The 25,962-nt window shown below is 30.2% G+C and overlaps 1 protein-coding gene across 1 annotated transcript; it reads left to right on the top strand.

The window, feature by feature from the left end:
* The first annotated feature begins 12,973 nt into the window (after positions 1-12,973).
* LOC117172757 (drosomycin-like) lies at positions 12,974-21,518 on the top strand. Its single transcript, XM_033360957.1, has 2 exons — positions 12,974-13,079; positions 20,938-21,518. Exon 2 carries the CDS (start codon positions 20,972-20,974, stop codon positions 21,182-21,184), a length of 213 nt encoding a protein of 70 aa, XP_033216848.1. The 5' UTR covers positions 12,974-13,079; positions 20,938-20,971; the 3' UTR covers positions 21,185-21,518.
* Positions 21,519-25,962: the final 4,444 nt, after the last annotated feature.

Below are 25,962 nucleotides of genomic sequence, written 5' to 3'. Positions count from 1 at the left end.
CTCCAATTTTTTAATATCCAAGATTTTGAAAGTCGACAATTTTAAGTATTCCTCATTTACAGTTTATTTAATATGGAAGAATTTGAATTGGGATTTATTAAGTTATTTACAGTTTTTAATTTTAAATTGTTTAATTTCAAATCCTTATTTATAAACAAAAGCACGAGGATAGTTCAGGATAAAATTATTAAACTAATTATTGGTTTTAATTTGTTTCTTAACTATAAAATGTAATTATTTTGGAATGAAATAATTTAGAATTTTTTAAAATGAAATCAAACAATTTTCAAATGTTTCAATAAATACTTTCAATTCAAGATTGATTAGTCTTAAACCATAAACTAAGAAGACAAAAGACTTTACTCGTGCTTGAAATTAAAAAATTTTCATTGCAGTAAATTAGAAAAAATTAATTATTTTAATGAAACTAATATTAAAAGTCACACAGATTAAAGGCTTTTTCTTTATTACAAGTATTTTAGTACATGAAAAAATAAAACCTTATTAACTGATAAAGAAAATAAAAAATCCTACATATAACCTTAAATATATTGATTTGAAAAATGTTAGTTTGCAATTAATAATTTTTTGTTTGTACCAGTTCAAAGATTTAGAATTAACCCCAAGAAATTTCATACATTATAAATTCAAAAATATTTTCTTTTCACATTTATATTTCTAAACTTCAAATCATTTAAATTGTAAAACACACAAATTAAAAAAGAACAAAATTTTTAAAAACAAAAGCATCTCTACAAAAAAATAATATCAACTTTCTACCCAAATTCTAAGAGGAAATTTCTGTGAATAATAAAAATGGTGTAAAAAATGTTTTGAAACATTTTATTATCAGTAAAAATAATAAATGTATATAAATCGTAAATGTATAATATTCAGTACTAAAAACTCGCAAGAACCCAATTTCCAACCTATGGGGCTTTTTTGGGACCCTATCGAAAACAGACTTCTGAACAAAATTTACAAAAACGTATTTTATTTTATGGGAAATACGCGTTAAACTTTATGGGGCTTACGCGATTTTTAATATAATTTTTTTCGAAACAAAAAAATGCATTTATTTTTGTGTCCATTTGAATAAATTGGGGGAAGGGGTATTCTAATTATGTAACAATAATAAAATTTAACTTTATTTTAAAGATGCGTCCCTGATATTAATTATTTAGATCATAATTTTAAAGAATTGCATACCTTTATTTATAAAACAGGCTGGCGCAAACCGTTAGTTTGGTTAAAAGTTTCGTCTTATGCGCTGAATGTTTTCTATGGAGAAAAATAATAAATTCTGAAACTCTCAGGATATCTTTAGATGGTGAAACTATGCTCACCCCATAAACTTTTACGATGGGACCTCTTCAAGTTTTTATTCTTTAAGAATTTAAAGAACTTGTGAGGTTAACCCTTTTTTTACCCGGTTCAAAACGATAAGCCCATAGGACTGAAGTTAGTTTATTCAACGCGATCGTTTTTGTTTTAAAATTCAATAATCTTGTGAAATTGAAGTTTTCTTCAAAATAAGATTCTTTCTTTCGTTCTTTCTGGATGACGAAAATCAATTATGAATTTTGAATTTTATATTAACTGGTAAATAAAAAAGAATTTAAAAAATGGAGCAACCCAGTACGCACAAAGTTTGGCGAAGACTTTACGACATTGTTACGACATATTTACGACATATTTACGACAACTTTACGACATCATATGTCCGTGTCGTCAAGGTGCCTTTACGATATCGTAAATAAGTCGTATGATCTGACGATGTCTTTACGACATCGCAAAGACACCGAAACGACATGGACATAGGATGTCGTGAAGATGTCGTAACGATGTCGTAAAGACGTCGCCAAATTTTGTGCCCATTGGGAAACGAAAGCTTTACATGATTGCTCGTATAAAATTGGTTAGAAATTTGATTGAAAATATTTCTTTTCAATAAAAATAATAATGAATTTCAAATGAAGTAGGTAATTATTTCTAAAATTAATAAATGTTAGTTAAATACTAAATAAATGTGTTAGGTCTTTATATTGATTCGAAAACTCGTCTAAAATATAAAAGGATATCTTTTTGCAAATCCTCCCTTAAAATCAAGTAAGCGCCTTTAAGTGTATTAAACATTTATAGCTAAAAATTTATAAACTTTAAAACTGAAAAGTATACCATTATTTAACTTAGAGAGTTAAAATTGTAAATCCACCGTTTTTAAAAAGTAGGAGAATTTAAACAAATTTATTTCTTTTTTTTTAATTAAGAGGTTTATATTTAGAGTAATAAAAATGTGGGTAATTCAAGATCAAACTTGAAAACTTTGGTCCGAAAAGTGAGAGCGTTTAAAGGTTAATTTTTTAAAATTAGATATCTGCAAAATTGGAAACCTCTATTTCAAATCTATTAAACTGAAATAAAGTTTAAAATCTTTGACACAATATCAAAATTAAAATTTTCTGAAAGAAAGATTTAGAATAAATAATTTAATACAGATGCATATTTAAAATTGAAAGTATTACACTTTAAAATAACTTTAAAACTAAATTGGTTTCGGTGTCTTAACGATATCGTAAAGACACCTTAACTACATAGACATAGTATATCGTAAAATTGTCTTAAAGTTGTCGTAACGATGTCGTAAAGACGTCGCTAAATTTTGTGCCCGCTGGGTTTCCAATTTTTCAAGTTCTTTTCTAAATATATCACTTTTTTAAATTCCAATACTGATACTAATATTTAATACTAATATTCAATACTAATATTGATTCACGAATCGGGCGAAATATATTGCATTTTTAAACAAAACAGATCAACTTTTAAACAAAGGAGATGAATTTTCATAGAAAGAGGAGAGTTTTCAAGCTAAAAAGTAAATTAAAAAATCAAATTTTGTTAACAGAAAGTTAATTTTATTACAAAAAAATGCAATAAATAGCCTAAATTGCGACCAAACTAATAACCTTAATTGAAAAAATTAATTTAGCAAAGTAATGAATCTTCATCTGGAGTTGTTAAATTTCCACTTAAAAAAATTAATTTTCAATAACAAAAAAACGAATTTTCAACAGGAGATCAAATTCTAACTAAAACTATAAATTCTAGCCAGACAAAAATTTGTTCACAACTTAAAAGGAAAATTCAATATTTTAAAAATATTTATATAATGCCTCAACCAAAGAAGAATAATCATCAAGCAAAAAGTTGATTTTTTATTCAGAAAGGATTACATTTTTACTAAAACAAATGGATTTTCTAACGAAAAAGGCGAATTATTGAAAATCAACACAAACATTTTAACTTTCAACAAAAAGTTAATATTTTTTCAAAATAGTTTCATTTTACACAGTCAAAAAATAAATTTTTAACTAAAAATGGAACAGTTTGATTTTCAGTGAAAAAAAAGGTTTCAACCCAAAAAACAATCGAATTTTCAATAAAATAATGAAATTTGTATTATAAAGACAAACGGTCAACAATGCGGTTAATTTTTTTACTAGACACAATGTTTTTAAACAAAAATAGCTCAATTTCTAACAAAATAGTTATCCAGTGGCGACAAAATTTAGCGACATCTTAACGACATTGTTACGGTATCTTTACGACAGCTTTACGATATCCTATGTCCATGTCGTTAAGGTGTATTTACGATATCGTAAAAACGTCGTATGATCTGACGATGTCTTTATGATATCGTAAAGATACCGAAACGACACGGACATAGGATTTCGTAAAAATGTCGTAAAGATGTTGCAACGATGTCGTAAAGATGTCGCCAAATTCTTTGCCCACTGGGTACATTTTCGACGAAAACACTAATAGTCAAATTAACATTCAAAAATAGTATTCAACCAATCAAACAAATTTGGAACAATGTAGTTCAACTTCAAACTGAATAGATTTTTTTTTCAATAGAACTTTTAATAAGAAATTCAATAGTTGAATTTTCAACTTAAAACAAGTCTATTTATAACCAAAGATGTGGTATTAAAATTTCCAGTTCAATAAAAATGAATTTTTTACTAAAAATAAAAATTAATTTTCAACAAAATAGATAAATTTTCAAATAATTAAACCAATTTTGGGACAAAGTAGGTCAATTTTCGTCCAAGAAGTTGAATTTTCTGTCACAAAAGATGATTTTTTTACAAAATAGTTCAAGTTTCAAAAACAAATTATATTTTCAACAAAAATTAGAAAATTGTTAACGAAATAAGATGCATGCTATCCATGACTGTTAACAAGAAATATATTTAATTGTTTATAACAAATATATTAAACAAATGCCCCCAAGAAACTTTTATCGATTGGAAAATTAATGTTTTTTCAATATAAGTTCTGTCAGTATGAAACTAAGAATTCACGGTAGAAATGTTCATTTCTAAATTAATTAGAAAAAATTAATGAAAGACCACGAATGTGTAACATTTTTATAATTATTTTTTGGGTAAAAAATTAATCTTCTTGTTCAAAAGCTTATGTTTTTTGTTGAAAATTTAACTTTTTGGTTGAGAATTCTTAAATTTTAATAAAAATTCGTATTTGTTCGTATTAAATTAATCTTTTTGTTTAAAAATCATTCATTTTTTTGGTACTCCTTCTTAAAAATTAAACCATTTTTTTCTTTATTCCTTAACAATTGAACATTTTGGTTGAGGATTCTTAAATTTTTCCTGAACATTCATCCTCTTAGGTAGTTAATTAATTTTTTTATCATTTTTTTCTTTCTTTCTTTGAAAACTCATATTTTTTGTATTAAATTCGTCTTTTTTCTCAATTTAAAGCTAGGTTTTAAAGTTGAAATACTTTCTTCAAATTAAACCTTTTTTCCTTTTTTTAAATTCACTTTTTTGGTAGGAAATTCATCTTTTTCGTTGACAGCTAAACTTTTTGGTAGAGAAATCTAAAGTTTTGTTAAAAAAATTTTTTTCTCTTTTGCGAAAATTAATCTTTTTCTTTAAAAATTCATTTTTTTGGTTAAAAGATTAACGACTAGGTTTTAAAGTTAAACTACCTTCATAAAACTTAAACCATTTTTTTCTTTCTTTCTTCGGAAATTTATCTTTTTCATGAAAATTCAACTTTTTATTGAGAATTTTTTAGTTTTGTTAAAAAATCTTTTTTTGTAGATAATTAATCTTTTTGTTTAAAAATTCTTCTTTTTGTTTAAAAATTTAACAAATAAGTTTTAAAGGTGAACTAGTTTCTTAAAAATTTAACTTTTTTCTTTCTACCTACGAAATTCAACTTTTTGGTTCAGGATTCTTGGATTCTATTGAAAAGTCTTCTTTTTAGGTAGTTAATTATTTCTTTTGTATAAAAATTCATCTTTTTTAGTCGAAAATTTAACTGTTTGATTAAGAATTCTTGAGTTTTGTTAAAAATTCGTTTCTTTTCTTTTTGCTAGAAAATTAATCATTTTATTCCAAGATTAATATTTTTGGTTACAAATTTAAGAACTAGGTTTTAAAATTGCACTATTTTTTGAAAAATCGACAATTTTTTTTTATTTATATCTTTGAAAATTAAGCTTTTATAGTAGTTCATTTTTCTTTATTGTTAAAAATTATTCTTTTTAGGTGTTGAGTTAACTCTTTTCTTCAAAAATTCATCTTTTTTAGTTAAAAATTAACCTTTTTGGTGGAGAATTTAGGTGTTTCGTTAGAAATTGTTGTTTTTTTTTTTTTGTTAGGAAATTAATCTTTTGTTTCAAAGGTCATCTTTTCGGTTAAACACTTAACAACAAGGTTTTAAAGTGGAAATACTTTCTTATAATTCACAAAAAAAAATCCTTCTTTCTTAAAAATTCAACGTTTTTTTGAGAATTCTTGAATTTCATTGCAAATTCATCTTTTTTGGTAGTTAATTAGTCTTTTTGTTTGAAAATTCATCTGTTATATTTATAAACTTAACTTTTCTAGAAGAACTCTTGAATTTCATTAAAAATTCATCTTTTTCGGTAGTGAATTAATTTTTTAGATTACAAATTCATCTCTTTTAGTTGAAAATTAGAATTTTTGATTATGATTTCTTGAATTTTGTTTAAAAAAAAATTTTTCGTAGAAAATTAATCTTTTAGTTTAAAATTTAACAAATAAATTTTTAAATTAAACTACTTCCTTAAAAATAAATTTTGTGGTTAACTTTTTTGTTTACAATTAAACTAGTTTAGTTAAAAATTCATTTTTTGAATTGAGAGATCTTGAATTTTGTTGAAAATTCGTCTTTTTTCAATTAGACACATTACAACACTTACTACGAAAATCACTTTTTTGTTTTAATTGTTGACTTATTACTGAAGTTCAAAATTCATCAAATGTTCGCGTAGTTTGAAATTTAATTTTTATTTATGAAATGATTTTATCTAATTTTGTACATGAAATGGTTTATAAAAGGGAACACTTCATTTCGATCTTGAAAGAATTTTTCCGAATAGAGGCACTAAGCTCAAGATTCGTTTCAATCAGCAGGGTTGGTTATAAATAACATTAAGATTTCTCTTAATTGAGATATGAATTTTCAGCTCAATCTATTAAAATATATCTGTGTTTTTCTCAAGAATGTAAAAAGGATTTTTGAAAATTAGCAATTTTAAAAATATGCGAATTTTTTTGGATTATTACTTTTTGTACTGACACTTTCCTACTCAGAATAATCTTAATAGATTAATAATATGAGGAAAAAAATGGTACACATCGTGAAGAAATATCAGCACTTTTAGCATTTGGACAAGAATTTTGATAACATTGTGACTCATGTTGTATTCATGATTCATGTATTGTTATGTTGAATGACATGAATGATCATTTTCTCTTTCATATCGAAGTGATACAAAATTATACTGTGTAGAAAATCGACATTTTTTTATTTTCGAAAAACGACTACTATATTTTTTAAATTTAGATATTTTTTTAGTTTCTTTCTCAGATCCGAGAGAAACGATAAAACTTTCCATGATTTCTAATCCTTTTGCTGAAACTTCTCGATACAAAAATTAAGAACAAAATTAATAATTTAACTTTATGTACAACCCAGTGGGTACCAAATTTGGCGACGTCTATACGACATCGTTACGACATATTTACGACATCTTTACGACAAAAGACGTAAAGGCACATTAACTATATGGATATAGTATGTCGTAAAGTTGTCGTAAAGATGCCGTAACAATGTCGTAAATACGTCGCCAAACTTTGTGCCCACTGGGAATTCTTTGAAATATTAACTCAAGCCAAATTGAAAATTCACCTATTTTTTTTAAATTTGTATTTGACTTTCGTTTAAAATTATTTAATTTAACTAGTAATTAGACTAATTTATTTATTTTATAAAGCATTCGTCTTCCCACGGGGAGTTGGGAAGGGGTAGGAAAGTTGAATGAATTACCCCAGTGGGCATAAAGTTTTCCGACGTCTTTACGATATCGTTACGTCATCTTTACGTCAACTTGACGACATCCTATGTCTCTGTCGTTAAGGTGTCTTTACGATATCGTAAATAAGTCGTATCATCTGACGATGTCTTGACGATATCGCAAAGACACCGAAACGACATGGACATAGGATATCGTAAAGTTGTCGTAAAGTTGTCGTAAGGATGTCGCAACGATGTCTTAAAGACGTCGCCAAATTTTGTGCCCTCTGGGAAACTATCTAGTGGGCACAAAACTATGAAAATCCCAAGAACGTCCTTGGTACGTTCCTAGGACGTCCTATGTTAGGCCAATGAACGTCCCTGAGACGTCCAATGTCCTAAAGATAACCTAAAGACGTCTGGAAGATATAGACGTCCTCGGGACATCTTTCGTACTGACATTAGAGGTTTCAAGAGCTTCCCTAGGATGACCAAAAGACGTGTTATAAAAGACGTCTTAGGAATGTTCCAAAGACGTCTCTCGAACATCGTTATTTTTTTGCCACTGGGTGATTTCTAAAATTTTTTGAAATTTATCATACTTGTGAAAATTTATGTAATGGTTGGAAAATTAGGACTTTTGTGAAAATTTATGGAATTTTTTCAAATTTTTTAAGCTTTTGGAAATTTATGAAATTTGTGGAAATTTACGAAAGTTGTGGAAATTTATGATAATTCACGAAAAATTATAATGTTACTAAAAATATTCAGGAAGAGAAAATTAAAATCCAGCAACATATCCTGGAAGAAAAAATTTTAATCCGGCAACATAAGCCGTTACCGCGTATACACTACGAAAATTAATTTGTTTGCGGTCCGGATCAAAGTATAATGTCTTGTTAAAAATTCACCTATTTTGGTTAAATTAAACTGGCTTTAAATAAAAATTAAAGTCGTTTTCCGCTGAAATATCAACTATTACATTTTTACTGAAAATTAATTTTTTTAGTTTGAAAATTCAGTTGTTTAGATGAAAATTATGTAATTCAAAATACGTCTTCTTTGGTAGAAAGTTAATCTTCTTGCCTTAAATGTACATTAATTGGTCGAAAATTGAAATAAATTGTTCAAATTTCTTTTGTTTTCGTTATTAATTTATTTTGGTCATCTTTGAGTTCAATTTTTTTTGACTGAAAATTTAACTATTTCATGATTGCTTGAAACTCTATCTTTCTGAGTTATCTTAAAATTGAACTATTTGGTTGAGAATTAATGCATTTAGATCAAAATTCGTCTTTATTGGTAGAAAATTAATCTATTTCGTGAAAAATTCATCTATTTTGTTTAAAAATTTAATTTGTTGTTGATAATTAATATTTTACTGTTGATAATTATATATTTTTTAAGGTTTGTCTTTCTGCGTAAAACTTTGTCAGTTTTTTTTTAAGAAAATTAATTTTTTTATTTGAAAATTCATCCTTTTGATTATACCAGAGGGTTCCTTAGTTTTAAAAGACACTTGGGTATGAGTACATTTATAGATTTTTTACTTGAAACAAGTCCTGCTAAAGTTGAGCTTTCCACAGTTACAGATGTGATAGGGGTTAAATCTTGTAGATTTTTTTTACTCTGAAAACGAACCAGTCACAGAAATGCTTTAACATGTCAGGCTTTGGAGCAACTTTAGTTTAAATAGTCAAAAATGGTCATTTTGCTCCATTTTATGAATTTGTTATGGGGGAACTGTTTTTTTTATTTGCGAAAAAGATATCGTATAGAATTAGTCCTCAGCTTAAGATTAATTTTTGATTTCCGCTGTTGATGTCGTAAAGATGTCGTAACGATGTTACGACCGACTAAAAACCACCACCCTTTCTCCTTGGCATAATTCCCCCTGGAACCGCTTTCGCATTACTTCAGGGGATGCCCCTTTTTTTTGCCGTGTTTCGGCCATTTTATTTTTTGCCAACTTGGCCTTGTCTTGAATATGTGGGCTTGCTGTTGGGCCTACCCAGCTACGATGACAGCTTGAGCGTCCAAGATGCTTCTTCAACGAGGCTGCCCCTTCGCGCATCTTGACCGGTCGTCCTTGAGGCTTCTTAAACGAAGTTGCCTCTTGAAACGACCAACACCTCATACCTCCCGGCAGGTGATCTGTCCGAGGCTTGTCTTCTCTTGTGGCGCAGAGGAAGCTTAGCGGGGCGCTGTTGCACTCCGCAGACTTGTGGCCTTCCTTGCCGCACCTCCAGCATCCTCGTGTCCAATCGGGACCTTTGCAAACCTCTGCCACGTGGCCAAGGCCTAGGCATCGGTAGCATTTCTTTGTGTATGTCTTCTTACGCACACGATAGGACACCCAATCAGACACCCTTCAGAGTTCCTCTGCAAGCCCTTTTTGTGAGACAGACTGTCTATCTGGCAGACAGACAGACTATCTGGCCTACAGGCTGCTCGTCAAAATGTCTTCTGACGGCAGCCTCGACCTCTTCTCCATCGGTTGTTGTTTGCAGCTCAAAAACCTCGACCGTCGTGCGTGGGACAAGCTCACGCACGCAGCTCCCTTCACGCATCACCTGCCTGATGGCAGATTCAGTTTTGCCCTGTCATCAGCTGCAGGGCCCACCTCAATTAGGAGTTCGCCTCTCCTGGTCTCCCTGACACTCTTGATTTTGACACTAAGGGTGTCGGGTTTTACCTTTTTCTGAAGGTCCTTCAGGACCTCTGCGTAACTCGAACCCTCAGGCGGTGTAATTAAAGCCGCCTCGGGTCGAGCTCGCCTCTGCTTCTTCTTTATCTTTTTTATATTCGGTGCAGATGTAGGCACCCCTCCATCCTCCTTCTTGCGAGTTGAGGTCGTCCCTGTTGCAACCTGGTCCTCAACTTCTTCTTTCTTTGTCTTGAGGAGCTCGCCTGCACGGGGCTTAGAGTGAGTTGTCTTCCTCTCTTCCCGTGACATGTTGGGGGTGTTCCCTCCCTATCTTCCTCGGTTTGCACCTCTTTGCTACTATTAGCCCCGCGCCTTGCCTTCTTCCGTTCTTCCGTCACTCTGTCCCATTTTGTTCGCTACACTTAATTCCAGGTGTTGAAACTGTATGTCTATTACCTCTGCATAATGACGCAGCTTTTCCATATGAAACTTAACCTTCACGACCCTATCTTGTATCGGAAGCCACTCTCTTGTTGCTTTTCAAAGTACTCCTGGTAATTGTTCTTCACAATCCGTGCACGAAACTCATTCATCTGCCGAAGGCCTTCATCGTACGTAAGATTGAACGGACCTCCGAGCTCCGCACAGACACACCTGTCCAAGTATGTTTGCCCCCCCCCCCAAACCATGGGACCGGCACTGATCAACGAGGTTGGAATCCGATCGGAATCAGTAGGGAGATTTCTACTCCCTTGGGGTATGCTGTTTTTAACATGCGCGTTCATCATTGGTTTTAATTCGGTGCTCCTTCCCCTAGCTGGTTTTTGTTTGCCCGGGGTATTTGATTTCCCCGGTACTACCCATATCTGGGAGGCGTTCCCCTATCAAATGATAATAATGATCTTGCCAGTGAAATTCATTTTTAATTACCGCTATACGACTTTTTTGGCTGAGATAACCATTTTTGACGATAACTGAACCATTATCATCATCTACACAATGAAGGCAAGATGAGAAGATAAACTAGCCAAATCAAAATACGATAATGATGATTCAGACAGTAAAGGCAAGATCAAATAATGATGATGATCCAGCCAGTGAAGACAAGACCCAATGATGATAATTATTCAGTCATTGAAGGCAATATCCCGTGTGGAAAAATGTTCTGGCGCTGGTCTGCCCCAGACCAGACCGCCAGGTTTCCAGCCCAGGCGCTGAACCGATGTTCTGGCGTGAGCCTGGTCAAAAGTGTAATTTTTTCCGTCTAGCTCCAGGCCAGACCGTCTGGACAACCGCTAGACAGGGGCAGGACATCCGCTAGACATGGGCCGGTTAGCCGCTAGTTACGAGCTGGCTAGTTACTAGCTATAGGCTGGTCAGCCGCGAGTTACCGGGTCGTCAGCCACTAGTTAATAGCTGATCGATTAATGTTTTATCGTTGAGAATCTTATCGTCCATGTTTAGAGGAGACGCTTTGAGGATACACTCAAAAAGCAAAACATGCTTTCCCAGAAAAACATATAATATGCATGTTTGGCATAATCAGTAAAAATTCAAAGTTCACGTCTAAAATACAGGGCTATAAATAAAATCAGTGAATTAAATTATCGTTTCTAAACTTATTCTTTTATAATAAATAAAAAGTAGGTTTGTACTCACTATTTATTAAATAACTCAATAAAGATTTGGTACATTCTATGCCCCCGCTTTTACAGCTAACTTTTGGCTGGATTAATATATTATTAGGCAAACAATAAGAAATTTTGACAGTATGTGACACTTGATCGACAAAAACTAGCACTGTTTCCGAGAGGTCGGAGCCGAGCACTGTCAGAATACTTCAAGTTGTGACATCAACTTGCAAGATGTCTGTACGCCGAAGGCCAAGAAATGAATTACAATTACTTGGGAACACTTGATTGTTTTAATGATTTAAATACAAAAATTTCACTTTGAACTTTTTTAGTTTAAAAAATTTCGTTATATGCTCTGTAACTTTTTGAAATGTAAGAAAAAATTTATTGTACCGAACTTAGATTTTTTCTTGGCTCGCTGACAAGCGCCAAGCCTGGACCAGACCAGACTATCAAGATGATAAGAAAGAAATTCGTGTTTTCATAGTTTGAATTTCCTATTCTCCATTACTTTAGACACCCTTAAACTTTTTAAAAATATATCCAAAAAAAATTTTATGATGGAAGTTAAGATTTTTTTCTATTGGCTCGCTGATCAGCGCTAGACCTGGACCAGGCTAGACTGTCAAGGTGATAGAAAAAAGGCTTGTTTTTATACTTTGAATTTCTAATTTTCCATCATTTTAGACATTCTGTAATATTTTTAAAGTATGTCAAAAAAATTTGCTGATGGAACTTATGATTTTTTGGTTCTTGGCTAGCTGACCTGTGCCAAACCTGGGCGCCAGACCTAAGCCAGATCAGTTCTTTCAGACTAGACAGTCTAGATAAATCCAGACCTGGGTCAGACCTGTAACCAGACTGCCCGGATATTTTTTTACGGATATTCGTTTCCAGAGTTAAAAAATCTGAAAGATTTACCTCCTCTCATTTCTGCAACTGACATCCGCAGGACTGTGATAACTAGAAATAAAAAGAGAAGTAATTTATAATGAAATGGAAAAATCTAGTTTTTCAAGAAAACAAACTGAAATGAAAAATGATTTAGCTCACTTATTTAGCCTCTGTATTTATTTATGTATCCCCTATTTTGTTCTAAGATTCAAAATGAAGTAAAATATTTTTGTGGTTTGTACCTTTGCATTGAAGTGACCTATGTCCATGATTATTCGCATTTAAGATTAAATGAAAAATTAAATTATTTGCGCATGTAGGATGAACAATAACCACGCATATCATATGCACTTTGAAAAGAAGATTAAAAGTTCACAGTGTCGAACCCCTGTAATCGACTTATATAAAGGAATCGCACTTATTTACGTCCAACAGTGTTCGAAAGAATTTTCCGCATTTAAATTCTATACATTATACAATTAAAGAAGAAAATACGAAAAAGGGAAGTTTTTGTACGTCTTTTTGAGCTAATAAGAAACTATCGACATGTGAGTAGTCACGTTCCTTTTAGCAGTTGTTACATCCTTCAGTAGATACCCGAATTTTTATCCCAATATTATTTAAAAATAAAATAGTGATTTATTCTTCAATAAATAAATAAAAGTCTTGTTGTAGCATTTAATAGCTAGATTAAAAGATTTAAATATGAAAGAAAAGAAAGATGCTACTACATTATTCTATACAGATGTAGGCAGAAACTGTTGGAATATATTATTTATTTGCTAAACAGCTTTTAATTGTTGTTTTTTTAGGCAAAGAATAACGCGAAATTAAAAAGAACACAAATCAATACAACTTTCGAAGCATCTTTAAGTGAATAATAAAACAGCTAGTATTTCAAGAAAAACAAAGCCGTTAGGCATTCTTAATTTTAGAACTACACCTTCTTGATTATTAAGAATACAAACTCGGCCAAAGTTTCTTTGATCGGATTGAAGATACATTTAACAAAGTGATTGTCAAAAATCTTCAACATTCTCCACTTTTCTTGACACATCAATTATAGATAAATTTGAAATAATTTTTCTTTTGCAAATACTTTCCCAATCTGAACTTACATTTTCAATTCAACATTTGTATTTTATTGAATTTTTTTTTCTATATTCATGGTTGTTTCTGCGGTTACATTCTCTTCCCAGTGGGAACAGAATTTAGCGACGTCTTTACGACATCGTAAAGACACCGAAACGACACGGACATAGTATGTCGTAAAGATGTCGTAAAGATGTCGTAACAATGTCGTAAATACGTCGCCAAATTTTGTGCCTACTGGGTTAATTTGTTTCATTTAACACCCTTCCTTGAACCGTGCATTAATTCCTACTTCTGTTCCCTTTTTCCTTAATTTGATTTTCTACATTTTAGAGTTCTTCCTATGTAACTAAAGTTTGAAGATTTTTTTTAATATCTCCTTTTGAATTACTATAATTGTATAAATGATTTAATGAAAATGTTTTGTTTCATTTAAAAAAAAATAATGACTTTCTCTTGCTTGATTCACAATTTTCTATAACAAGTTGCTTTTTTAGAATCACTTATTCTATTTGGTAATTGGTACACCGCATGTACAATCATTATTATCAACTGTTCAACAAGTATCGTTTCCTTGATTCGCATCATACATACAATTTTTCATCATACCGATAATCAAAATTTGACTATTATACCTAGAATCAATTTAAACAAAATTAGGATGTCGGCAAATTTTTATCTTGAAGAGTACAAACATTAAATATTTTACAAGGAATATTCATATCAAATCCCAGATGAGGGTAGATTCCAAGCTTATTCCAATTGAAGTATTTCAAAAATATTTTGTGACACGCTTCTATAAATTTGATATGCTTATGAGAATCGATGTCAAAACAATAGAGCAATATTCCAGCATAGATCGTACAAAATCCAGTGGGCACAAAGTTTGGCGACGTCTTTACGACATCGTTACGACATCTTTACGATAACTTTACAACATACTATGTCCATTTCGTTAAGGTGTCTTTACGATATCGTAAATAAGTCACATGACCTGACGATGTCTTTACGACATCGTAAAGACACCTTAACCGACATGGACATAGGATGTTGTAAAGTTGTCGTAAATATGTCGTAACGATGTCGTAACTATGTCGCCAAATTTTGTGCCTACGGGGAAGTTTGAAATAAGGTAATCAATGTTGAAATGACCGAATCCATTTTAAATCAGGCAAGGCCCTACACTTGAAATCTCAGAATCTCTCGAGGACGAAATATGTAGTTTCTTAGAGGAAATTAGGCGATATATATTTTTTCGATTTGGAGACAGAATTTTTTCTAAAAAGTTATGCGCTTTCGAATGTTGTGCTTTGTTTAAAAAAAAACCGATTTTGTTTCTTTAAGCCTCCATAACTTTCGGCCTAATTGAGATATTTATTATTTTCTTTTTGACTAGAATACCGTAGTCTTCTTTCAAATTTTTTTTGTTTTTTGACTTTTACTTGAAATATGAAGATATTTTGTAAATTTGATGTTTGCTAAATAACTTTTGCAGCCAGGAGAATTTCTTTTTTATTACGAAAGAATTTTCTACTTTTTTCGAAGCAATTATGGATACGACGAAATGTTAAGATAAAAGTTTTCTCGCGTTAAAAAGCTTGACAAAAAATGTCTCTTGTTCTTTTGCGATATTTTTCATAGTTCATAACAAAATTTAAAAACTGCATTTTTGAAGGAAAATATTTTTTCGGGCTCAAAAATGGCTTAGTCCATATGATATTGCGAAGATGGCTTTTTGTGATTAGTAGAAACTTTTAAAAATTGTTAAAAAAATAAAAAAGGTAGGGTTTTAAAGAAAATCTTTTTTATTATTTTCTTCAAATTTTGAAACCATGAAAAAAGTATAATTTCGTGAAAACCACACCTTTTTATTATTCTAAATATTTTTTTAAGTTTATACGAATAAAAGAAATGCATCTCAGCAGCATCATGCGGGCTAAACTATTTTTGAAGCCGGGATAATTTTTTTCCCCTTAAAAATGTATTTTTTTAATTTTTTTCGTGAACTATGAAAAATGTCGCAAAAGAAAAAGAAATTTTTCGTAGAACTTTTTTATATGTGTAAACTTTTATATTAACATTTTTTCGTATCTGTCATTGTTTCAAAGAAAAAATAGAAAATTCGTTTGTAACAAAAAATAAATCTTCTGACTACAAAAGTTATTTAGCAAACATTAAACTTAGAAGATATTTTTATTTTCAAAGTTAAAGTTTTTTAAAAAAAAGACAAAAAATTTAAAGGTGGGATTTTTAAGAAAAAAAAAACGGGTTTTTTGAAAAACAAAGCACTACCCATAACTTTTTAGAGAAAATTCTGTCTGCAAATCAGAAAAATAGTTATCGCTTAATTTCGTCAAATGTTTTTTTTTTAATCTTTTACAAATTCCAAATAAAAAAACCTAGTGATTTATTAAGGAAAGATACAATATTTTGCATATGCACATCAAAAGACAGATCTTGTGTCATTGTAACTCCAAGGTCAAGCATGGCCTTCTGAATATTAATTTCAAGATTATTGGCTGTGCACCAGTCAACGAATCTATTAATGTTATCTTGCAGATAGATACAAGAAGTTATATTAGAGATAGGGTAGGACAACTTAAGAACATCATTTCGTGGCCAAAGCAAAAAGTCAGAAGATTTTTAAATAAGAGATGATGGACTTAGATCAAAACCAGCTGTTTCTTTATCAGAGATATTTTTATGACATCTTGAATTTGCCTCGAGTTTATATAAGTATTATGTTAAACTGTATTAATGTGACCAAAAAGAAGTAGAATTGGAAATAATCCCATGTTCTATATAGTACATTTTGTAGTCTGAAGTAAGACCTTTAATCAATATCAATTATTTTCTTTAGAGTTGTATAAAGTTTTTGGTAATATGGATCCTTGTCCAGTGGGCACACAATTTAACGACGCCTTTACGACATCTTTACGACATCTTTACGACATTGTTACGACATCTTTACGGCACCCTATGTCCATATCGTTTCGGTGTCTTTGCGTAAACCATTGTGGTTGGGTGAATTTAATCCCACTAGTATTAAATTTATGAACGTAAATGTTAAATAGCCTGGTTTAATGATACAACATTGTCTAAAGACGACCAATAAATATTATTTAAAGCAACCCATAATCCATTAATATCTGCTATTTTAAAATTCAACGTTTTTTGTTTACTTAAGCTAAAAAGCATTTTGATAATAAAGCAGGTAACTATTGAATGCAGATGATTTTCCTGTTATTAAAGTGCGCCTTATCTATTTACTGAAATACAATCTTCACTGGTCTAATTATATTGGAACTTAAACTGCTTTCCAATTCTCATATGTTGTTTTATTTTATCAAAAATATCACTATTAAGTGGAAAGAGGACTTTCATAATATCCTTAATTTTGTCCTTATTAACCATAGATTTTGTTTCTGTACAACCGCATAAGACTATCTTAGATTTACAGTGTTGGCGTTTCTCTATTTCAAGGATACAGTCTCGAAAATTAAAAGATAAATGTTCATTTTGTAGATTATTGATTATTTTAAACTCAAGTTCTGTAATCTTCTGTTCATGATTCATCAGCTTAAAATCAAAATCATTCATTTGAGTTTTAAGCTTCACAGTGGGCAAAAATTTTGGCGACGTTTCTACGACATCGTTACGACATCTTTACGACCACTTTACGACATCCTATGTCTATGTCGTTTCGGCGTTTTTACGATATCGTAAAGACATCGCCAGATCATACTACTTATTAACGATATCGTAAAGACACCTTAATGACATGGACATATGATGTCGTAAAGTTGTCGTGGAGATGTCGTAACGATGTCGTAAAGATGTCGCCAAGCTTTGCGCCTACTGGGTTACTTGTAACTTTTTCAACAGTAGTACTCCTCAAACCAGTTGAAGTGATTTTCTCAGAAAGATCATCCACTTTTGTTGACAGAGAATCAACATCCAAAAAAAATCTGCATCACAATACATGTATTGTAAAATTACAATACACGTGTTGTAAAATTATATTACATGTATTGCGAAATAACATTACGTTTTGGTAATAAACTTCCATTACATTTATTGTGAAATCACAACAGAAATTTTTTACAGTGTAACATTTCTTATAGGTTTTAAAACTCGGTCTGCAGTAGCGATTAGAAGTAGAAATTTTTATTTTTTCACAAAAATAAAAATATCCTTTCGAAGTATGGGGATGCTGAATGAGAATTAATAATTTGTAATACAAAAAAGTTATTCAGTACGGAGATTAAATTTCGGTGACGGTGTCGCGGTGTAACAGAATGTTTTCACTTTTTTGCTCTTGAAAGTAATTAAATTTGATTATTTTTTATTGAATTTGACAATACTTGACATAAATTTGGTTGGTGAATAAAAACCAACCTACTCACATCACAAAAACTTCGTAATAAAAAAAACAGAAAATTTGAAAAGTTTTCAAGTTTCAGGTTAAGATGGCACTAGGATTTCACTTTAAAACAATTAATTTTTTCATTTTCATTATTGAGAACCACTTAAGAAGAAAGTATTAGTTTTTAAAGTCACCCTGTGGGCAAAAAAATGGGCGACGTCTTTACGACATCTTTACGACATTTTTACGACATTTTTACGACATCCTATGTCTGTGTCGTTTCGGTGTCTTTACGATATCGTCAAGATATCGTCAGATCATACGACTTTTTTACGATATCGAAAAAGACACCTCAACGACATGGACATAGGATATCGTAAGGTTGTCGTAAAGATGTCGTAAAGATGCCGTAAAGACGTCTCTAAATTTTGTGCCCACTGGACAGCAAATTACGCGCAATATAGACTTCTTTAAGAAACAGACTGAAAAATTGAAATTTAGGGAAATGTGTTTTTCACCTGAAAGCAAAAACAGAAGTTGGTATTTTCGCGGCCACTTTTAAAATGTCTTGATTTTTATTTTTATACCACGCAATAATACAATCTGTAGCAAAAACTTAAAGTTTGAAGACAATTGATAATTTTATGCAAAATGCTGTCAAAATCGCTAACATAACATACACCAATACACATAGCTCACGAAAAAATTACATCTGCTTTTGTAGGTTATGTTAGAGGTTTTACAGCATTTTTATAAAGAATATCGATTGTTTTCAAACTTTAAGTTTTTGATGCAGATTATATTATTTCGCAGCATAAAAATAAAAATCAAGACATTCTAAGAGATACTATGAAAATACCAACTTCTGTTTTTGGTTTCAGATGAAAAACGTATTTCGCTAAATTTCAATCTTTTATTCACTTTTTGAAGGAAGTCAATATTGCGGGAAAACCTTAGATTTAATATAAATATGTATAAACTTACTTTTTTCCTCACTTTTAAATAAAATATTCTACTCTGATATTGCAAAAAATAAAACCATTCCCAGTGGGCACAAAATTTGGCGACGTCTTTACGACATCTTTACGGCATCCTATGTCTATGTCGTTACGATGTCTTTGCGATATCGGAAAGACATCGTGAGACCATACGACTTCTTTACGATATCGTAAAGACACCTTAACGACTTGGACATAGGACGTCGTAAAGTTGTCGTGAGGATGTCGTAAAGATTGTCGTAACAACTTCGCCAAACTTTGTGCCTACTGGGTTAATATTTCAGCTGATACATTTATAATATGGCGCTGTTTCGCAGCGGCGGACACGCGAAGCATTCAATTCACAATACGTGTATTCTTATTTCACTTCACAATAACAAAACTGTAATTTTACATTACATTTTGTGTTTTGATGTATTGTAAAATCACAAACATTTTTAACAGTGATAGTTCCGCAGCCGGGGCAACTGATGATAGTAGAATGAGGTGTGAAAAGTTGTGTACATCTCACATAAGATATAAGAATTTAGCGGTTTTTGAGACATTTTGTTAAGTTTTCATATTAACATATAAAAACGACAATAATTAAAAATTTGACTATTAGAAAACGTAAGCGACAAATAATTACGACACAGTTAAGCGATCCCAGGGAGCACAAAATTTGGCGACGTCTTTACGACATCGTTACGACATATTTACGACGTCTTCACGATATCATATGTCCATGTCGTTTCGGTGTCTTTGCAATATCGTAAAGACATCGTCAGATCATACGACTTATTTACGATATCGTAAAGACACCTTAACGACATAAACATAGGATGTCGTAAAGATGTCGCCAAATTTTGTGCCCACTGGGATGATTAAGCAATGAGCTAAGAAAAATAAGAGCTTCTCATGTAATATGAAGATGTGTAAGGCACCTTTAGCCCACACAAACTACAATTTACAGCATTTCGAAACCACAAGACAAACCTTTTTACACCACTCATATATTGCAGGGAATAGAGAATATACAAAGTTAGTCATCACAGATCCCGAAATCATGGGCAATTATGCCAATAGATAAATGCGCAAACCGCCATCTTTTTAACGTTAAAAAAAAAAATGTTTTGAAATTATTTTCCTTATAAAATCAATCGCCTTAGTAGACATCGATCAAAAACTCATTGTTTTTTTCTTCATTTAAATAGTTACAGTTTGTAAGAAATTAGGACAAAAGCATGTTTAAACTCATTTTACCATGTACGGTCCATCAGTTGACAAGTGTTACTTAACAGGTTAAAAATTGCTCTTAAGGGCATGTTCTATGTCGTAAAGACGTCGCCAAATTTTGTGCCCAATGGAAATTTTTATTTAATCCTTCAAATTCTAAACACGATATTTCAATTGGTGTGAACGTATTGAATCTCGTTTCGGATATTCCAAACTTTAAGAGCGATACAGCATTGCCTTCGGATATGTTGAACAAAAAAAAAAAAAATTTCATAACCGTGGACTGGTTTGGTCACGTGGTCACTGAACAACATGCCCTTTCGCAATCCAAAATAAACCCTGAATGTATGGTTTTTCCAAGTAATGACTCGCGGTAATTTCCCAGTGGGCACAAAGTTTGGCGACGACCTTACGACATCGTTACGACATATTTACGACAACTTTACGACAACTTTACGACATCCTATGTCCATGTTGTCCATGTCGTTAAGGTGTCTTTAAGATATCGTAAATAAGTCGTATGATCTGACGATGTCTTTACGATATCGCAAAGACATCGAAACGACATGGACATAGGATGTTGTAAAGATGTCATAAAGATGTCGTAACAATGTCGTAAATACATCGCCAAATGTTGTGCCCACTAGGCTTTTTCTACTTGTTCGTTTTTCGCTACCGCAAATTTTGATACATTTAAAAGACCTTATTATATAATATTATCAACGTTTTTTTCAGATAAGAACCAGTGCCATAGTGAAGTAATACAAAAATGAAGGGAACAATTTTGCTCACAGTTCTGGCATTCATTATTTTGGCTTTCAGCACCGAAACTATAATGGGCGATTGTCCATCAGGCAGATATAAAGGTCCGTGTCTCGCATGGGACAACGACACCTGTCGTCGCGTGTGTAGGGAGTCAGGCGGATCAAGTGGTCACTGCTCTCCGAGCACTAAGTGCTGGTGTGAAGGAGGAGGATGTTAAATGAAGACATACCTAATGATCCCTAATGAATTAAAGCTACTCACTAGATCATTGTTTCAAAACTGACCACTCTTCAAGATTATTCTTATAGCCATCTGACAAGTGGGTCACGTGGTCAGATTCCTACCTTACCGACACTTTTCTTATTTCCTATCTTATTCTCACACAAAGCGCCACATCAAGTTCAAAATTCAGGATGATAAATAAGAATTACCAAGAAAGGTGGGTGTTGTCCTAAATTTTATTAATAAAAAAGAAGCAACAACAAAATTATTTACAAATCAAACTGTTTTCTTAATAATATTAATTTGGGACCAAACCAACCTTTCTTAGTGCTTGTTATTTATTATCCCAAATTTTCAACTCAGTGTGGTGCTTCGCATGAAAATAAAATAGAAAATAAAAAAAATGTCGGTGAGATAGCAATCTGGTCACGTGACCCACTCATCACATGGCCTTAAACCAAAAAATGTTTTTGTTGAGCTACATTGATGACAGTCTATGTACATCTAAACAAACATAATAAATTTGTGTAGAATTGTATTGTGTTTTCTTTCTTATTTTTGTTTTGTTCCCTTATGACTTCTTCTTTCATTTCAATTAACATTATTATAAATTTATGTTGGAATTTTCGGAGACGTGTCATCAAAACTTTGTTTTTAAGGTGATATTTTTTTCGGTTTATTATTTTAATGTTAAACACGTAGTCTATAGTTGCCCTGAGAATATAAATAGCAACCTAATGGGCACAAAGTTTAGCGACATCTTTATGATATCTTTACGACATCTCTACGACAACTTTACGACATACTATGTCCATAGCTCGTATATAGCCTTACTATAATTTTTATTTTTAAGAAAAATATTTACAGCATATTTGTATTAAAATTAATGGAGCAAAAAATATTGTCTCTGTACACTACGTATTTGGAGAAATTTACTTACAATTTTATACAAAAGGTTATTTTATTTCGTATACATAATATTCGTATCTGAATTTTTCGTAAAAAATTTAAGTTTTAGCAACAAAAATTAATTTTTATTTAGCAAAATAGTTAAACTTTTAATCAAAGAAATAAATTTTCAACGAAAATATGAACTTGGCACAAAAAATGATTTCTTAACAAAGTGGTTCAACTAAAATTTTCAACAAAAAAAAATTGAATCCTCAAACAGAGGATGCTAACTTTCAAGAAAAATGTCGCACTTTTATCCAGAAAGTTGAAATTTCTACTAAAATAGATGACTTTTTAAATCCAAAATACTAATTTGAAAAAATTCAATTTTCATCTGAATAAGATCTTATTTCGACTTTTCAACATTAAAATATCAGTTTTCAACAAGATGTAAATTTTCTGCGAAGATTATACTTGAATTTTTAACCCAAAAAAAACGGATAACTTTTTTTCAAAAGTGTTGATTTTAATACAAACAAATTTGTATATTAAAATTTTGTATCCAAGAAAGATGCTGTTTCTACTAAAATAGATGAATTTTTCAATGAAAAAGACAGATTATCAACAAAAAAAAATAGTTCGATTTTCATCGGACAAAGATTTCATTCTGATTTTTCAACATAACAATATGAGTTTCAATTGTGAAAGAAGTTTTCTATGAGAATATTATTTTGGTCGATGAATAATTCAATTTCTAGAGAAATAGATGAAATTATAAAATATAAAGACAAATTGTCAAAAAAATAGTTTAATTTTTAACCAAAAAAGATTTTTATTTGACTTTTGAGCATCAAAATATGATTTTTTTAAATAAGCCAATTTTCTACGAAACTAGTTGAATTTTCAAACAAATAATACAATTTATAACTAAACAGTTAATCTTGTGCAGATAAAAACTGCAAAAATACAAATAAATACAAGAAAAACAGATTAATATCAAGAATATTATACCAGGGTTAAAGAAAAACTTAATTTTTAATTTTCTCTAATTCCCCACTTACAAATTTTTGATTTTCCCTGACAATATTAATATTTAAAGACGAAAATCTCAAACTTTTAACATTTTTAACATAGAATCTTTTTTAAACCAAACAAAACAATTTTAAATTAAAATTAAAACATTAAAAAATTTAGATTAAACTGATAAAATTTGAAACAACTTTTCGAAATAGGTCTATCTCAAAGTTATTTGTTTGTTAGTAAACCAATTTTGAAGATTTGCAACCGAAAAATCTTTTATTTAAAAGATTTATAAAGAAAAATTCTTAAATTTGGATGACTTTGAAGATCGTAAGTCAAATATTCAATTCTCAATCTTCCAAATCACAGAAATTTTGAGCATAAATAATCAAAATTATAACATTTTTATTTTGAAACTTAAAATTTGAGTAATTTACGATGGTCAACTTTCCAAATCAAAAACTCTTTAATTTAAACATTTTTTCAATGAAAACTCTTAAACTCTTAATTGTACAACTTAAAACTTACATAATTTGAAACTTAAAATTTTCAAAATTGAAGAAACTTTAGTTTAAAAAGTTTAAATATTAAAGCTCTACAATTTCAAAGAATTACAATTAAAACCTCTTGAATTTTACAGATGCATGAATAAAAATTCTTAAATTTTCGAAATCAAGAATCGAGTTTTTAATTCTAAATCTTCCAAATTGAAGAAAATTCGAAAATAGAAAATAAAAATGATCACATTTTTAACTGTAACGCTTAAAGCTCGTATAATTTTTATTTTTAAATTGTAAAACTTGAAACTTGCATACTTTTAATTGTAAAAAACAATTTCATTGCAAAATCTTTTTTTTACTGATTTTTTTCAGTTAAAACTTCGTCTATTTAATTACAAATTCATGTATTTTCTTGAAAATTTGTCTTTATAGTAGAAAATAATTCTTTTCTGGTTAAATATGAACCTTTTTTCTAACATGGAACTATTTTGTTTTTGGTTCAAAATATATATTTATTTGTTGAAAATTCAACCATTCCGTGTAAAAAATAGTGAAAATTGTAAAAACACGTACTTCAAAACAGTCTTTCAAATCTGTGACAATAATCTAATATTTGTGAAACTCAGAACCACGCAAGAAAAACTGACCAGGAATTAAAATATCGAACTTTTTTTCTTCAAACTGGATACCTTACACTTTTACTTTTTTTTATAAATGAAATATAAACTTTCATTATTAATTTGTATAAAAAAAGGATTTTTCATTTATCCAATTTGAATTTTCGCGGAACTTTGAGCAGAAATGTTGGCGCCACCTGGCGGCTGGTAAATTCCCTATTTATAAATTTGGGTTCCTACGTTATCGACACGGCTGTTACTCATAAAAATGGGGATTCCCCATTTCTCTTTCTTGTGGATTAGTCATCCAGTTTCAGCTTGTCGTTCAGTCCGTTTAGTAATCTGCGTCACTACTTACCTGATCAGAAACAATCAGAAACGCTATAAACAACAAAAACTTACTCCGAAATAATAATCAGGGTGTCCGCAAAACTTCATTTTCAAAATCTTCTAGATTTTTCCCTGGTTAATGTTCTTTTGAATTTACAAGAATTAGATAAAATTTATAAGATTTCCAGGTGAATAAATTTCCAGTTCAGAATAAATTTATAAAAATTCAAAATAATTCTAATGACGTGAAATCTAAAAAGTTCCATTAATTTTATTAAAAATGGAGTGAAGTAAGAGGACTTCAAGAGAAATGAAAAGAATTCGTTGAAATCCCAATTAATTATGAGTGTTAAAAGTAAATGCAAGTGAAATAAAAACAATTCAAAAATATGAAAAATTCATTGAATTCAGGATGAATTAAAAAAAGAAATTCAATAAGTATATTAAATTCAGCAGTATTAGGTAAATCTAGAAAAATTCAATTGAATTTCAAAAATTCGAGGGAATTCCAAAAAATTTAAAAGAATTCAGAGTAAATTCCAAATGCATCTAAACGAATTATTAAAAATATTTCAAATTGCCTTAAATTTTTTTAAACTCGCGAAAATTGTTAGGAACTTTTAAAAATACCACTATATCTTTCACATACTTTGGATTTAATTGAAATTATTGAAATATATTAATAATACCTTGAATTTGTTTAAGCACTTGATGATTTGTTGAAAGTTTTATAATAATTATTTAAATTAATTGAAAATTCATTGGGATTTCTAAAATTATTCTAAAATTAAAAAAAAAAAATTCCATTAAATCTTTTATACAAAATTCGATATTTTTAAATTTCTTAAGTTTGCAAATAATATCAATATAATGCTTTTTTACAATTAAATACAATAAATTATAGTTAAGTACAACAGTGTAAACTTGTAATTTTAAATAATATTTATAATTATAAAATTTTATGCAATTTTCCGAATACTAACAATTTTTTCTATAATTCGGACATTAATAAAATTTGACAAAAAAAAAATAAATGCAATTTTCACACTGAACTTTATTGTAATTTATTGTATTTTATTTTAAAAATAAAATCCAAAGTATTAGTAAGGTTAAAAAGCGAATGATGGAAGAAATATTTTATTTCCTCCTATAATCCTTCGAAGTTCCTCCAAAATTTTCCAAACCCAAAAAAAACTTTAGATACTGTATCATTTTTGTAAATCTTGTAAAATAATTTAAATGTAATGAAATATTTTGTAATGTTTAAGATCCCTTCAATTCAATTTTTTTGTAAGATTTCGGAAGTTATTTTAAATTTCTTAAAATTCTGTATAATCCTGTCCAATTCTTGGAAAACCTTTAAAATCTCTTGGAATATTAAAAAACACAATAAAACAATCAAACAGACCAGTTGT

Source organism: Belonocnema kinseyi, chromosome 5 (assembly GCF_010883055.1).
Source record: "Belonocnema kinseyi isolate 2016_QV_RU_SX_M_011 chromosome 5, B_treatae_v1, whole genome shotgun sequence".
Lineage (NCBI taxonomy): Eukaryota > Metazoa > Arthropoda > Insecta > Hymenoptera > Cynipidae > Belonocnema > Belonocnema kinseyi.
Note: the sequence above shows the minus strand (reverse complement) of the source record. Positions and strands in the feature narration are given on the sequence as shown.

What these genes read in the sequence shown, in the direction of transcription:
- LOC117172757 (XM_033360957.1), top strand. Translation starts at nt 20,972, where the DNA reads ATGAAGGGAACAATTTTGCTCACAGTTCTGGCATTCATTATTTTGGCT.